Genomic DNA, 15103 nt, shown 5'->3' with positions numbered 1-15103 from the left:
CACCTCTGCCTGCCTGCCTCTTGGCTTGAGTGCTGCTGGCCCACACCGATTCCAGTAGTTGTTACTAGCCCTTCTGGTCAGATGGGGCCAAAAACCTTTCCATAGTGGGTGGGGCTGGTTTAGCTCCTTGCCTGAATGAGGGCAAATGGCACTCTAAGGTCTGCAAACCTTGTTTGAAGATCAGAATCAGACAGTTCCACACTCTGCTGAGTTCCCTGGTGAGTGCATTCCTAGTTTGGTTCTGCAAAGCTGCTGGTTGGTATTACTACTTGGGCATGGCATGAACTTAGTCTGTCAAGATCCACTTGCTGGATATTGCAAGCCTCTCTTCTCTTCTCTTCTCTATCACAGTCAGGTTCCCAGTGGTTGAGACACAGGTTCTCCTGCAATCATTGTAGTGAAAGATCAAGGTATGGGGTTCCACAATGCTTGGGGGATGGTTGTCCCCTTTGGGTTCTCTTTTCACACTGGAGAAACTGGAGGCTCAGGGGAGACCTCAGTATGATGCTATGCTGGCCTTGGGAAGGGGCAATGTGGTCACTGTGTAGTTACTTCTCTTATCCTTTTCTTTTCTTTTCTTTTTTTTTTTACATTTTATTTATTTATTTGAGAGAAAGAGTGAGAGAGAGAGAGGGAGAAGCAGACTCCCTACTGAGCAGGGTGCCTGATGTGGGACTAGATCCTGGGAATCCAGGATCATGACCTAAGCTGAAGGCAGTTGCTTAACCACCCAGGTGCCCCTTCCCTTCTCATGCAGTCTTTTGGTTTCTGTGGTGCAGGTGGTGCTCCAGCCTCACCCACATGTTGTAGGATTCTCTCAGTAGTGTCTTGTTTTCTAATAGTTGTTAATTGTGCTTGTGAGGAGGAGCAAAGTGAGGAAGAAATTATGTTGCTTACTGTATTGGCTTACTGTATTATTTTTATGTAGCTGCTGGTGACATAAAGATGGAAAGTTCTAGTTCTTATATTTTAATAACTTAATCTGTTGGGAAGATCCATCTGAACAAATTAAGTGTAATTAAATCAGTGTTAACTACTATAATAAAGTTATGAATAAAATAGTATGGAAGCAGAGAACAGGGAGCCTCTAGTTGTTTTGGGGGTGATTAGAGGTGGCTTCAAAGGTGACCCATGAATTGAGTCCTGAAGAGTGAGTAGATATTTTCCAGGGGGAGGATATTCCAAAGAAATATGAAACCAGTAGGAAATATTATTGAAATCACAATAACGATACCAATGGTAGAAGTTCGTATGTGTTTCAAGAATGGTGAGAAGCAGAAGGAGAATAGGAAGTGGTTAAGTTTTTTTGGTGAATAAGACTTGGCACTTACTGTATGTGCAAGGAAAACAATGGAATCAGAACTACTACAAAACCATCCTTTGGCAGACCCTAGGTCTCTCTATTAAAAATGGGGTGTCTGTACTCTTCAGATATTAATAGGAAGTGTGGTCTGGGTTTTCTCTATGAAAGGCTGTAAATCTATATTTTAGTCAGGGTTTGCTCTTTTAGATTACCATACAATGTCTTTGAAAGCCCTCAATTCTTTTTTCTTCTTTTTTGCCTCAGAAAAAAGAACCTTCTTTAAAAAGCTATATGATAGTGTTGGATATAGATCATTTTAACAAAGGTCACAGCATTTTTGAGTAGTAAACACGATCACCAGATCTTTCCAGTATCTAGATGTTTGGCAGTCATGCTTCCATCACTGGAGTAAATAACTAGAGCTCCAAGGGCATATGACAGCTGTGGGCCTACGAAGCCTGTGGGTATCTGGGAAGAGCCAGATGCATCCTGTTTCTCCTCAGCGATAGCCAAGAAGAGAATCAAGGCAAAAATTCCCTTTTGCTTGAATCAACCAGACTACTGAGCAAGTATAGAGCTTGCCTGGTCTACTGGCTTCAATTTGGCCTTAGAAATCAAATGAGTAATAGATTTATTTGAGAAGTTATTGTCAAGAATCTAAGATTCTTAATCTTTAAGATTCTTTTCAATTGCAGCTCAGCAGCACCTGAATACTACTCCTAGAGTATTTCTTCCTGTGATGATAGTATCAGCAATGAACATACTTGTATTTATAAAGCTTTATTCTTCAGGGAGTATTCAGCCCTTGGGAGAGGTCAGCTAATTAATTTCTGTGATATTTCAGATTAGACTGTTGCATGTTTTATGACCTTGAAGATTACAGTGGTTATTAAGTCACTAAAATATTAAATCACTTTTGCAAGGATTCCCAGTAAGGAAGCAATAGAAAATAGGCAAATAACTGAAATCTTGAACATTCTAAGAAGTGTTTCCAGCACTGCCCCAAAGCCTGACCCTCACAGGAGTGTCCATTCTGTTTTAAGCAAGGAGAAAAAAATTTAAAAAAGGGAGGCCACATTATTAATAGAGATATAACATGCTTCAACATTCTCAGAAAATCTCTTATACTAATATGAAGTCATCTGAAATTGCCCGTATCTCTGGAACCCTGAAGATAATTTCTTAGCAGCTATGAAATTGTTATGTCAGTAACATCCTTACAGTACACACTTCTCTTCCCCTTCAGAGTCAGCATCCTAGTTCAAGACTCCATCATTTTTCACTTGAACAACCACAACTGACTTTTAATTGGTTTCCTTTATTTTATACTTGTTCTTCTACTGTCTCTTCTCCACATAGCTGTTGGAGTGGTTGTTTAAAGTCATAATTCAAATTGTGTCATTTTTGCCTAAAATCCTCCACTGGCATCCATTTGTATTTAGAATAAAATATGAATTCCATACTATGGCCTTAAAGACCTGTAAAATCTGGTTGTTACTCGCTTCCTTGGCCGACTCAAAACTGCTCTGTTAGCCTGAAATTTAAGTTTTCCAACAATTATCTCTCCCAACCTCTTGTTTCATCATTGATTCACTCATTCATATATATATATATATATATATATTCAATATATACTTAGTATGTACCTTCTGCCAGGCACTGACTAGGTCTTGGCACTAAGGAGCTGAATGAGCTAGGTCTTTGGGGGAAGGAGGGATAAACAGAAATGTGAAAATCCTTATTTTGCCAATGCTCTCAGAACAATCAAACGTTTGTCAAATTTGAGCAGGAAGCTTATTCTATGACCTAATAATTTTCTTTCATGACAAATAATAGAGTTTAATACTTATGATTTATCTTTTAGCTACCTGATTTCTCCAAACACCGCTCCAGCTTTCAAAGTAACCAGAACCTGAGTACCATCAGAGCCTCCAAGAACTTGGACTTCACCTTGCTTGATGATATACATTTCCTTGCCAATTTCTCCCTGTATGCCAAATATAAAGAGGAAATGGTAGTTACTTAACTCTTGACAATTATGCCCCCAAATTAAGAAATATAAAATGTTCCAGAGGAATAAATATAAATTAAAAAAGCAAGAAATATCAATGTAAAAGTGATTAAGACTGAGGTAGTTATGGATATTGATTGGACACATCACATGAAAGGAAGTTAGTAAGGAAGTGATATTTCCCAATATGGAAGCATTGTATGCCACTACTAGACAGGTAAGCACTGTATGGCACCATTGTCCAGGTAAAAATGTTTCAAGTCAGCACATAATTTCAGGGACAAGCACAGGTAGAGGAAATAACTGGTTGTAACCATAGTCACCCATAGCTTTGGTGGCTAGTGCTATGCTTAGAAGAAGGTACTTGGTGTTTAAAAAGAGCACGGGCTATAGTTTTTCAAAGGTCAACTCCACTCTTATGCCTATAACACTGAGGTCTGAATTTAGTAATTGGAGCACAGGAGACCTTTAAGCTATTATTCTTGTTCCATATTGAAAAGAAAGTGTTAATGCATCGGGTTATTTTACTCAGTTTTGCTTATCTCTGGGGACTCTCTTTTGCTTATCTCTGGGGACTCTTGGAGCCAGGGCAATGATGCTTGTTCAGGCCCTGAGAACTAAACTCCTGGAATGTTCACAGAGTCACTGGTTAATAGTGTTATTCTGTATGCCTGGGGCAGTGTAGCAGGATGTACCAGGCTGTCAACATTGTTTAATGTAAACACAAAGATTTATGATGTGTATTTGGTATCTGGTTTGGAGTCTGAATCATGGCTGGTCATGTAGCTATGTGACCAGCACCATTTAACAACTTTTGACCTCAAGACTCTGATGGGTTTCCCTAGGTGGAGACATTTTGTCTTTGTCTTTAGGTCTACAGCTGGAGAGAAAATGTATCCTTATGATCCTCTGAGAAGTAGGACCTAGAAAGCCTGCACCTGATTTTTCTAGTCTTTGCCTATGTGTAACTTTTTCTTCCTGTTTTTACACTGTATGCTTTGCTGTAATAAATTTTAAGCCATAAATATAACTTTTTTGTTGAATCATGCAAATCACCAAACTAATGGGTTATCGTGGGCCTCTTTGAATATCTCTTCTCACTTCAAAATCCAGAAAGAATAAATATATAAGAGACCTAAGTTGCAATTGGGTCAAGAAAAGCTGTTAAATTCTAAATAAGCTGGTTTGCATAATACTAGGCAAACTATTTGGATAATAAAACCTATAAGTCTTAATGAATTGGGTCTTGATCACCCTGAGGTATAAAATAATAGCATGAACACAGTGAATTTACTTACTTGGTTCAGGAGGGGACTGGGTTATTTGAATTCACTAAATATTCCTGTTAGCCATATTTTCAAAAGATTAGAATACATTAAAATTAACTCAGGATTAAACAGTGTTGATTATAGTTTATGCTCTGTGATGGCTGAGACAATGTTTACTTTGTTTCAGTGTTGAGCATAAGGCTTATGATATAGGCACTCACTTATGAATGAGGTAAATATAGTTTAACCATTTTCTTTGAAGTTTTAAGATCCTTTAATACCAAGGTTTGTTTTCATCCCACCCCCCCCCCTTTTAAAAAAGATTTATTTATTTTAGAGAGATAGAGTGCGAGCACAAGTCAGGGGAGGGGCAGAGGAGAGACTCTCAAGCAGACACCTCACTGAGTGCAGAGCCCCGCATGGACTTGATCATGGGATCATGACTTGAGCCAAAATGAAGAGCGAGATGCTCAACCAACAGCTACCCAGGCATCCCAGTTGTTTTCCTTTCCTGAATATTAGTTCTTGTCATATTAAATTTTAAATTTAAAATTTTCAGGTTCTACCTCTTAGTTAACATCTGTGACATTGAATTTTTCATTTTATCTTCCTATTACCTTTATGAGGAAAGTAAAGTAGGCACTATTATTTCCATTTTACAGAAAGAAAAATAAAGGCACAGATCAGCATGGTTGACTAACCAAAACTCCATGACTGTAATTAGAAGCAAAAGGAAGCCTAGAATGCGCAACTCCTAAGTGTACAAAGCAAATATTTTAAAATTTTGCATTGTGCAGAATATTAAACAGGTATTTATTCTCAAACATAGATCAAAGTAGAAATTCCAAGACAGATGGATCTTATTACAATTATTTCTATAATATCAATGTTAATAACGTCTACCATTTACAGAGTACTTTAAAAAATCATAATAATATCTGATATTTACATTACTCCTTATTTTAATACTTGCATTTCTTCTATCAGAACATGCTACTTTATAATTGCAAAACATTTTCAGGGATCTTAATTCATTTAATTCTTGCAAAAATCCCAGTGAGGTCAAAGATATTTAAAAATTGGTAGTAGAGGCTTGAAAAGTTAAGTGTCTTGAGCAAATTTACAAGGTTGGCAGATGATAGCATTAGAACTAGCAGCACATATGTCACCTGACTCTGTAGAATATATATAGATAGAGCATACCTAATGATAAATCCAGTATCAACACCAATCTCTAAAAAACCAATAAAATGATGATGAATTATTTAAAAAAAAAAAAGAAAAGTGTCTGAATATTAGTTTTCCAAGAGATTACTCCAGGAAGTAATGATTACTACAAGGGTATATTCCTTATTCTTTTCATGAAGTAATTCTCCGGGAACTAGAATGATTTTTCAAAAGCAGTTATTACATCTGACTGGAGGTAGAAGTACATAATGGGCACTTAAATATAGTTCAGCACTTTTAATTATTTTTTAATGATCATTTCAGTAATTTTCCAAGGAGATCTGGCATAATCAACGAACCAAAACTTCCATGATTTCTTGCATACTTCTAGGCTAATTTAAGCCTTTCCTGCAAATTTAATTAGCATTCAAATGGAGTAGACATTCCTCAGAGAACAAGATTCTGACAGCATGTGCAAAATTAAGACCAAACCAAGCTTCTGTGGTTGGTTTATGTACTAATTTGGAGGAAGTATACAAATGCAAGAGCCTCATGTAGAGTGAGGTAACCCTTAGTGAGAGAGAGCACTTCAAATTTTCAGGGTTCCTGTTTAGAAGGATATATTCTTCAGAAGGGGCATTCTGACACTCAAATTAATTCTGCAATTAATTCTGGGAAAATTCCCAAGTTTTTTTCGAAATGGTTCAAGCTACGCACTCAGTATATTTGGGAGTCATCTTGAAGATTAGGCAGGTCAGCAAACTTCATCCTGAGCCCTGACATTCCTTCAATTATTAAGGCAAATTCCTATAGAATATGAGGTTTTTTTCCTTCCTGTTTCCTACAGTGATTTGTGGAAATGATAAGCAAAAACAAAGCTGAATTTAACAACTTTTCATCTCGGTCAATATCTACTATGAATTAAATCCTCCTCTATTAAAGGCGAAAGCAAAGCAATGTGGCAGGTAGTCTCATGCGTTCTTATTTATGCTATTTCTCCTACTTATTCCTTTCTTTCCTCACTTGTGTTCACTGATCTGTTTTTATTATTGAGTGCTGGAGGTATGCGAAGAAGAAATTAGAAATGGGAAGGCTGTATCTACTCTGCATTTCATACTTTGTTAAGCAAATTTGCACTGCTTAGGGGCATGGGTGCTAAAGTTTCTATGAGTTATCTCAATTTCCAGTCCCTGCTGTTACTGGAACAAATTGAAAGGCCATTTTGGTGCATTAAGGCCATGTCATTCCAAATCTAACACTGCCCTAAAGGGGTCTTTAAAATGAGCTGTGGTTTGTATTTCCCATTTCAGTGTAAATGATTTCATATCACCAACCTGCCTGCTTTTAACTTGGATTAATTTGTGTGGGATTGCATATTCTTGGTTTCTATCATGTCAAAATCTCTCCTCCATTTTTCCTCCTCTACCTCTGATAGCTCCTCCTTTGATTCTTCTTCCTTGACCTTCTCCATAAATAATGGTATTTTCCAAAGTTATAGGCCTTGGACCTCTTGTTTTATCTTTCTTAAGCTTCTAATGAAGTTGGCTTCCATATGTTTGTTTCCAAGACTTACCTCTAGTTCTATCCTCTCTCACAAACTAGACTGATTTCTTTCTATCTGTGCACCAGGTATCTCTACCCAGATGCCTTGAAATATCTTCTACTCTTAACTTTGTTTTACACCATCATTCCAGTTGATCACTTGCTTCCATTCAGTAAATATGTCAAGCTCTGTCCTACTTCATGGCTCCAAGCCTTCATCTAAAATGCTGTCCTCTCCACCTTATTACTAAAGAAATATTTCACTTTATATTTTATAAAGGTCATGGCTGACAACCTCCCCCTTTCTCAACCCTCAAATCTAAATAAGTGCTGTTGCACCATACACATCCCTAGTGTATTCCATTTTTATAGAAGTTAGCATATTTTGGAGCTTATGTATTTATTTAACTTCATTTGTTTATTATTTGTCTCTTCTATCAGGCCAGTGATTCTCAACTTTGGCTGCATTTTAGATAGTCTGGGAGCTTTTAAAAAAAATCTTGATATGTGAGCTCCACCTTAACCCACTGAATTGCTGGGGATGCAGTCCAGACTTCTAATTTCAGGTGATTCTGATGTACACTGTGAATTAAATACCCTTGAACTAGATTGTAAGCACCTGGAGGACAAGAACCATGTTTTTTTGCTCACTGCTGATTATACCCAGTACTCAACACAGTGTCTGGACATGGTACTCAAAAATATTGACTTTTAAAAATAAATAATACTAGAATGTTCTAACTTTGGACTTACTGTAGTTTTCTGAACTTCCTCTGCAGGGAGTTTCTCTCTGCCTTAGCTCATGCTAATTCTTTCCTCTATCTGAAATGCCAGGTTCTTCTTTTTCTTGGTTCATGTAAATTCATTTTTTTGACTCTTTTTCTTTTTTTAAAGTAGCCCTATGCCCAGCTCAATATGGGGCTTGAACCAACAAACTTGAGATCAACACCTCAGCTGAGATCAAGAGTTGGACATTTAACTGACTGAGCCACCCAAGTGATCCCATGTAAATTCATTCTTTAAGACTTGCCTTGAATACGATCTTCTCCAGGAAGTCTTGCTAGTACCCCAGTGGAAAAGTGTCCTTACTCTGTGTCCTTTAATAGTTTGGGTTTATGTCTACCATAGCACCTAACACATTATTTTGGAATGATATAGGTGCTATTACTTGCTTGCGAACTCCCCAGGGTTTTGGATCATTTCTCATTCTTTAAATTGCTCATCTTCCTCTACTTTTTATTCTGATTATTATTTTTTTTAATTTTTTACTTTTATTTTTATGTAGATTTTATTTATTTGTCATAGAGAGAGAGAGGAACACAAACAGAGGGAGCAGCAGGCAGAGGGAGAAGCAGGCTCCCTGCTGAGCAAGGAGCCCAATGTTGGACTTGATCCCAGGACTCTGGGATCATGACCTGAGCTGAAGGCAGATGCTTAACTGACTGAGCCAACCAGGCATCCCTTTTTATTCTGATTATTGACTTCACTACTGATTTAGCTTCCCAAGATATAAAACCCAAAGTCAGCATTCCTTCTCTCCTCCCTTAAGTTAGACATCAGAGATGTGCAAAAATGTTCATTGTAGAGTTCTTTTATAATAGCAAACATTTGAAAATTGATTTATAGATTATAATATTATACAGCTTTAAAAATAAGGTGGTAGAAGATAATTGAATAGTAAATAAAATGTAATTATGATATAGTTATATGATAAAAAATACAGTATGTCAGTTTTATAAAACAAGCTATCCATCAATCAGTATAAAAGATAGATTGCAATATATGAGTAGTGATTATTTCTGGGTGGTGGAATTTTTGTCTTTATGCTTTTTATGTGTTTTCCATTTTAAAAATAATGAGCATGTATTACTTTTGTAATCATAAAAATTACAGTAAAATTGGAAAGAATGTGGCATTAATTATCCACTAATTGGGTGAGCTAAATCGAGGTAACTGATAGCTTGCTGAAGATATAAAAAGGGCAGAACCACCTTTCACTTCTGTAACTTTTTTCTCCACTTTAAATATTTGGCATTAATGGGGTGTGATAATTGATGATTTACATTTATACAAAGCAACTTTTCAGACTTCCCACACTTATATCCTATAGGTAATGAAATCCATATTGTCTTGTTCCAGTTTGAACTTAGAGTAGATTATTCTTTTATAAAACTCTATGTCAATTATTTCTATACTATGGAATTCACCCTGGAAATTCTGTTTAAACTATGCTCTTGACCTATATCTGAACTTAAGTGTATTTATTTACTAGTTGTGCATCCAAAAGATAGCATGTACTCACCTTTTTGCAGACAAAGTCACCAGGTAAATAAACAATGGATTTCAATCTTAGCAACATGTCATAAATCATCTGTGTATCACAGCCCTAAAGAAAAAAAAAATAACAAAGAGAAAAATAATTTTTATGCAGCTACAAAGACAACATTCCAAATAATTTTAAAATGACACGAAAATAAGTAGTAATAAAAGTTGTCTGTGTTAATACTAAAATATTAATTGCCAATGGATATGGACTTGTTTTGACCCAAAATTTAGGAAGAAACCCAAAAAAACCTATAGTGTGAATGCAAGACTTTGGATCCTGGTCAGATTTTTTTTTTTAAAAGATCTTATTTATTTATTTATTAGAGAGAGAGAGACAGTGAGAGAGAGCATGAAGGGGGAGAAGGTCTGAGGGAGAAGCAGACTCCCCGTGGAGCTGGGAGCCTGATGTGGGACTTGATTCCAGGACTCTGGGATCATGACCTGAGCTAAAGGCAGTCGCTCAACCAACCAAGCCACCCAGGTGCTCCAGATTTGGGTTTTATTTTATTATTTTTTTTAAGATTTTATTTATTTATTTGACAGACAGAGATCACAAGTAGGCAGAGAGGCAGGTAGAAAGAGAGAGAGGAGGAAGCAGGCTATCCGCGGAGCGGACAGCCTGATGCGGGGCTCGATTCCAGGACCCCGGGATCATGACCTGAGCTGAAGGCAGAGGCTTTAACCCACTGAGCCACCCAGGCGCCCCCAGATTTGGGTTTTAATCCTGTCTCCACTACAGAACATTTTCTAATCTGTTAAGTGGGAGTTAAAAGAATACATTTCATAATGGTAAAAATTTTAGTCATGTAAAACTAAATATAATGTTTAATTAGTGATCGCTATTAATACTTATGATAACACAATAGTGATAATAATTATTAGTAGTAAGACTGACCTAGAGCAAAATAAAAATCTGAACATTTTTCTTTATCATAACATCTTTCATACAGTTGTTTGATATTATTATTTAACTTTCCAAACTTGTTTGTCTTTCTTTACCAACTTATTTATCTTCTTAAAGGCAGAGTAACTGTACATAATGGATATAACAGCAATATCTATTGAGTGAATGATGTTCATATCCACTTTATTAGTGTAAGAGACACATTTGATTTGTTAGAATATGCATGTATATTTGTGTTGTACACAAAGAGTTATAATTTGTCTCTATGATAGGCTAAAGAAAAATTGATAGATGCTTCAAAAATGTTACTTTATGTAGTGGTTTGGAATCTTTTGCTTTCACCAAATATTTTAATTTTTTTCTCTCAGAACTGCTAGCATGTAGCTGCTTTCCATTTGTGGTTGGTCCTTCCAATTCCTTAGGGGAATTATTATTTTGTGGAGAAGTAATCATAGTCAGGAGCAGAGGAAGGAGGAGGAGACGTAAGGGGTGCGCTCCCAATTTGTGGATTGGATAATCATTCTTTCGGCAATCACCGGTTTTCCGTAATGATTTCAGTAGCAAACACTTGACCTAGATCCATCTGAAATTTAGACTTCAGGGTTGTTTGACTGATAAGGAACGTTAATAATTTATGATTGAAGTATCTTTATATAGCCATTGGTAAGGAGCACTCAAATGAACTTAAAGTCAGAATTTTAAAAAATTTATGTGAGAAAATATAGCTTTTGGTTATCCAGGATAAGAAAAAAAAAAGGCCAAGGGTGACAGGAATACCTTCTTAATACAGCCCAACCAATATTGATGAAAGCCTGTTATAAGCAAGCCTTTGTACATGCCCTTGGAGCTACGAAAGATGAAAGAAAGTAAGGTAGTTGGGATGATATTTTAAGTAAACAGAAAAGCTGTAATTGATGGTAGAAGTGAATCATGTCATAAGACATTCCAGTTAAATATCCATAAAACTTTTGAGAGGTGGGGCAGTTACTACTTCCTGGGAGTGGGTATAGGAGAGAGGAGAAAGCATCAAGAATTTGCTCATGTGGATAATACAATTTGAGTTTGTTGAGGATGGTATGATTTGTATTTGCAAAAACACAGAAAGATCCTTTTAGGTGAAGGAAAATTTATCTTTTCTTTCCTTGTTATGTATTTGTTTTGTGCAAGGTATATAATTTTTATTTATATCTGTTTTATTCTTACTGTGTCTCATAGATTATCATATTTGCTAAAGAAAGTGACAAACATTAATTTCTTTCTAAAAATTGTGGTTAGTTTTTAGTAAAAGTTCTATAACTATATAGCTCATGTGCCTGATTTCTTTTTCTTTTCTTTTCTTTTCTTTCTTTTTGATCTTATTTATTTATTTTAGAGACGAGGGAGAGAGAGATAGAGAGAGAGTGGGAATGAACAAGAAGACACCTGGGCTGAGGGCAGAGCTGGATTTGGGGCTTAGTCTCATGACCTTGAGATCATGATCCTAGCCAAAATCAGGAGTGGCATGCTTAACTGACTGAGCCACCCAGGCACCCCATCATGTACCTGATTTCTTTTCTTTTCTTTTTTTAAATTTAAATTCAATTAGCCAACTTATAGTACATTATTAGTTTCAGAATGTAGTGTTCAGTAATTTATGAGTTGTGTAAAACACCCATTGCTTATCACATCACGTGCCCTCCTTAATGCCTGTCACCGAATTACCCCATCCCCCCACCCACCTCCTCTCCAGCAACCCTCAGTTTTTTTTCCTGTAGTTAAGAGTCTCTCCTGGTTTTTCACCTTCTCTGATGACTTCCCATTCAGTTTTCCCTCCCTTCCCCTATGGTCCTCTGCCTTGTTTCTAATATTTCATATATGAGTAAAATCATATGATAATTGTCTTTCTCTGACTGACAAATTTTGCTCAGCATAATAACCTCCAGTTCCATCCACGTTGATGTAAATGGTAAATGCTCCCTCTTTCTTTTTTTTTTATTTTTTATTTTTTATTTTATTTTATTTTTTTTATTTTTATTTTTTTTCATCATAATAAATTTTTATTTTTTATAAACATATATTTTTATCCCCCCCTCTTTCTGATGGCTAATATTCCAGTGCCTGATTTCTCTTAAAGCTGTAACTGGTTTGGAGTAATTTCGTTTTGGAAATGGGTGTTCTGATCACTCAGAACTCTTAGAAAAAACACAAACAAACTTTGGATTTATCGTAGGATCTCCCTCACTAAAGCAAGTTCATGTTCTTGATGTTTTAGAGAAAATTCATTAGAAATATACTTGGAAGTTCTTAAGCATAAACACATTTGAAATATCACTGCATTGAAACTAACTCTCAATCACTCATATCCATGGAGAAGAATAACACTGTAAATAATCAGAAACAGAAGACTGAAAAAACCTACTTACATTTGTGCAATTTGATTTTTTTGGCATTAATTTTCACAATCCTAGTTATAATTTGTAGGCTGAAATAAACTTTTCATTCTTTGAACAATTCCTATCGCAATGAACTTTGATGAAAATTCCCAACTGTATTAAATTGTACTCATAGGAGTTATTAATGATTTTAAATGTTTTCCTATGAGCATAATTCTTGTTCTATAAATACACAGAGATGTGTGTGGCAGTACTGTTTTTAGTACTGAAAAAATTGGAAACAACATAATGTCAATCTGTGGACAGATAAAAATGTTGAATAATTATAGGTTGGAATACCATAGAGTGGTTAAAATAAATAAATCAGACCTTTCTTTGTATATAGATATGATTGAACTCGACAAAAAATTGAGCTGCACACAAAAGCAAGATGTAGCATACAATCAATATGACTCTAGCTGTGAAAACACTACACAAAATATTCATTGATGTTTGTATATAAAGTAAAATTATAAAACTGAGGACTGGAAGGATACCCTTGAAGTCATCTTAGTGGTCCCTTCTGGGGAAGGTGGGAGACTAGAACTGGAGAGAAGAACTGATGAGATGTCAGCTTGACTTTTATTAATTTTAATGAAAATGAAGTAAAACACATATCTCAAGATCGTTTGTAGGAACAGATGCCATTTGAGGAAGAACACATTTCATCTTTTCTCTTCTACCTTCACGTTAGCTCACTGGCAGAAAGCACTAATAAAGGAAACCCAATCCATGGAAGTGTTAGACCAAACTAGGAGAGGAGCCCTAAAATAGATAAGCAAACAATGATTGCTTTCCTCAGTAGAAATGTGCAAGTGCCTACATGAATAACTTTTAGCTTATAGCTTGAATTTCCTCAGAGAAAAACATCTGAACTGTTATAAATATGAATTTTTATTAACACATTTGCATAGAGTGTGTATCAATTTATGTAAATGGCACATAGCAGCTGTATGTAATAAAAACTTACAGTTTAAGTTTTACCAATTAAGTGATTCTGTCCCCTAATTGTTTTATGGACAGGTACCATTGGCCTTGGGGCAGCTGTGATGGAGAACTAGGTCCTTCTCATCCGTACTTAGGCTTAGTGAATGCTGTTTGCCTTATAAAGTTGTTATAGTTTGTGTCTGACAACAATTATCTCCACCCCCTACCCCTCAGAAATGATTATTTTCTTGAGATACCCTTTATTCCACTATTGTGTGATTAAAAAGAATTACATCCCAGGGCTAGTGTTTTTACTTTGTAATGCAGCTCCATTTCTTTTATAGAGGCCATTAGGAAATTTTCTGATTTATACTAGGTCAGAGCTCAGTCACTGTTTCATAAATGTCCTTTTTAAAAATAAAGTGAGAGTACCTGCGCCAGTATCAACATTAACATTATATTAATAATATTTGTATTAATTTTGCTATTTTCTTTTTTTTTTTTTTAAAGATTTTATTTATTTATCAGAGGGGAGGTGGAGAGCGAGCACAGGCAGACAGAATGGCAGGCAGAGGCAGAGGGAGAAGCAGGCTCCCTGCAGAGCAAGGAGCCCGATGTGAGACTCGATCCCAGGACGCTGGGATCATGACCCGAGCCGAAGGCAGCTGCTTAACCAACTGAGCCACCCAGGCGTCCCAATTTTGCTATTTTCTTATCTTTACCTGTTTTATTCTTTCAACCTTCCTGTGATGCCTGGCATTAATTAATATATTATCACTCCTGGTTTTTAGATGAGGGAATGGAAGCTCAGGAGGTCAATTGACTACTTCCCTAAAGTCACACATGCAATAGATGTCAGAGAAAGGAAATCACCAAAGTGTATGTGTTGTTGTTGTCTTCTAAATCTACATTTGGAGCAATTGAGGGTAAGATCTATGTATTATTCACTTCTGTACCCTCAATGTCTCACCAGTGTTTGGGGCATGCTAGGCACTAGGTAAATATGTGGTGATGTATAAAATGAAGTTGTTAGATATTATTCCGTTTTCAACAATGGGAAATTCAGTGCTATATAAATGTATATTACAGATTTGAATAAAGATTCTGGTGATTTGAAAAGAAATAGAGAAATTTTATTTTTAGAGATTTATTTATTCATTTTAGAGAGAAAGAGAGTGCATGAGAGCTGGGGGAGTGGCAGAGAGAGAGAATCCCAAGCAGACTCCTTCCTGAGTGCAGACCTCT

At 36.1% G+C, this 15103-nt stretch overlaps 1 protein-coding gene across 1 annotated transcript in view; it reads right to left on the bottom strand.

The window, feature by feature from the left end:
• Positions 1-3167: 3167 nt before the first annotated feature.
• Positions 3168-15103, bottom strand: part of CNGB3 (cyclic nucleotide gated channel subunit beta 3) — a gene marked incomplete at both ends in the record, with an annotated part of 131981 nt that continues 120045 nt past the window's right edge. The window contains 2 exons of the mRNA XM_082719964.1: positions 3168-3290; positions 9594-9677. Of these exons, the coding sequence (XP_082576090.1) occupies positions 3168-3290; positions 9594-9677 (207 nt within the window). The remainder of the gene's footprint in view (positions 3291-9593; positions 9678-15103) is intronic.

Source organism: Mustela nivalis (genome assembly GCF_964662115.1).
Source record: "Mustela nivalis genome assembly, chromosome: 2".
Classification (NCBI taxonomy): domain Eukaryota; kingdom Metazoa; phylum Chordata; class Mammalia; order Carnivora; family Mustelidae; genus Mustela; species Mustela nivalis.
The sequence above is the reverse complement of the archived record's forward strand: the minus strand, read 5'-3'. Positions and strand labels throughout refer to the sequence as shown.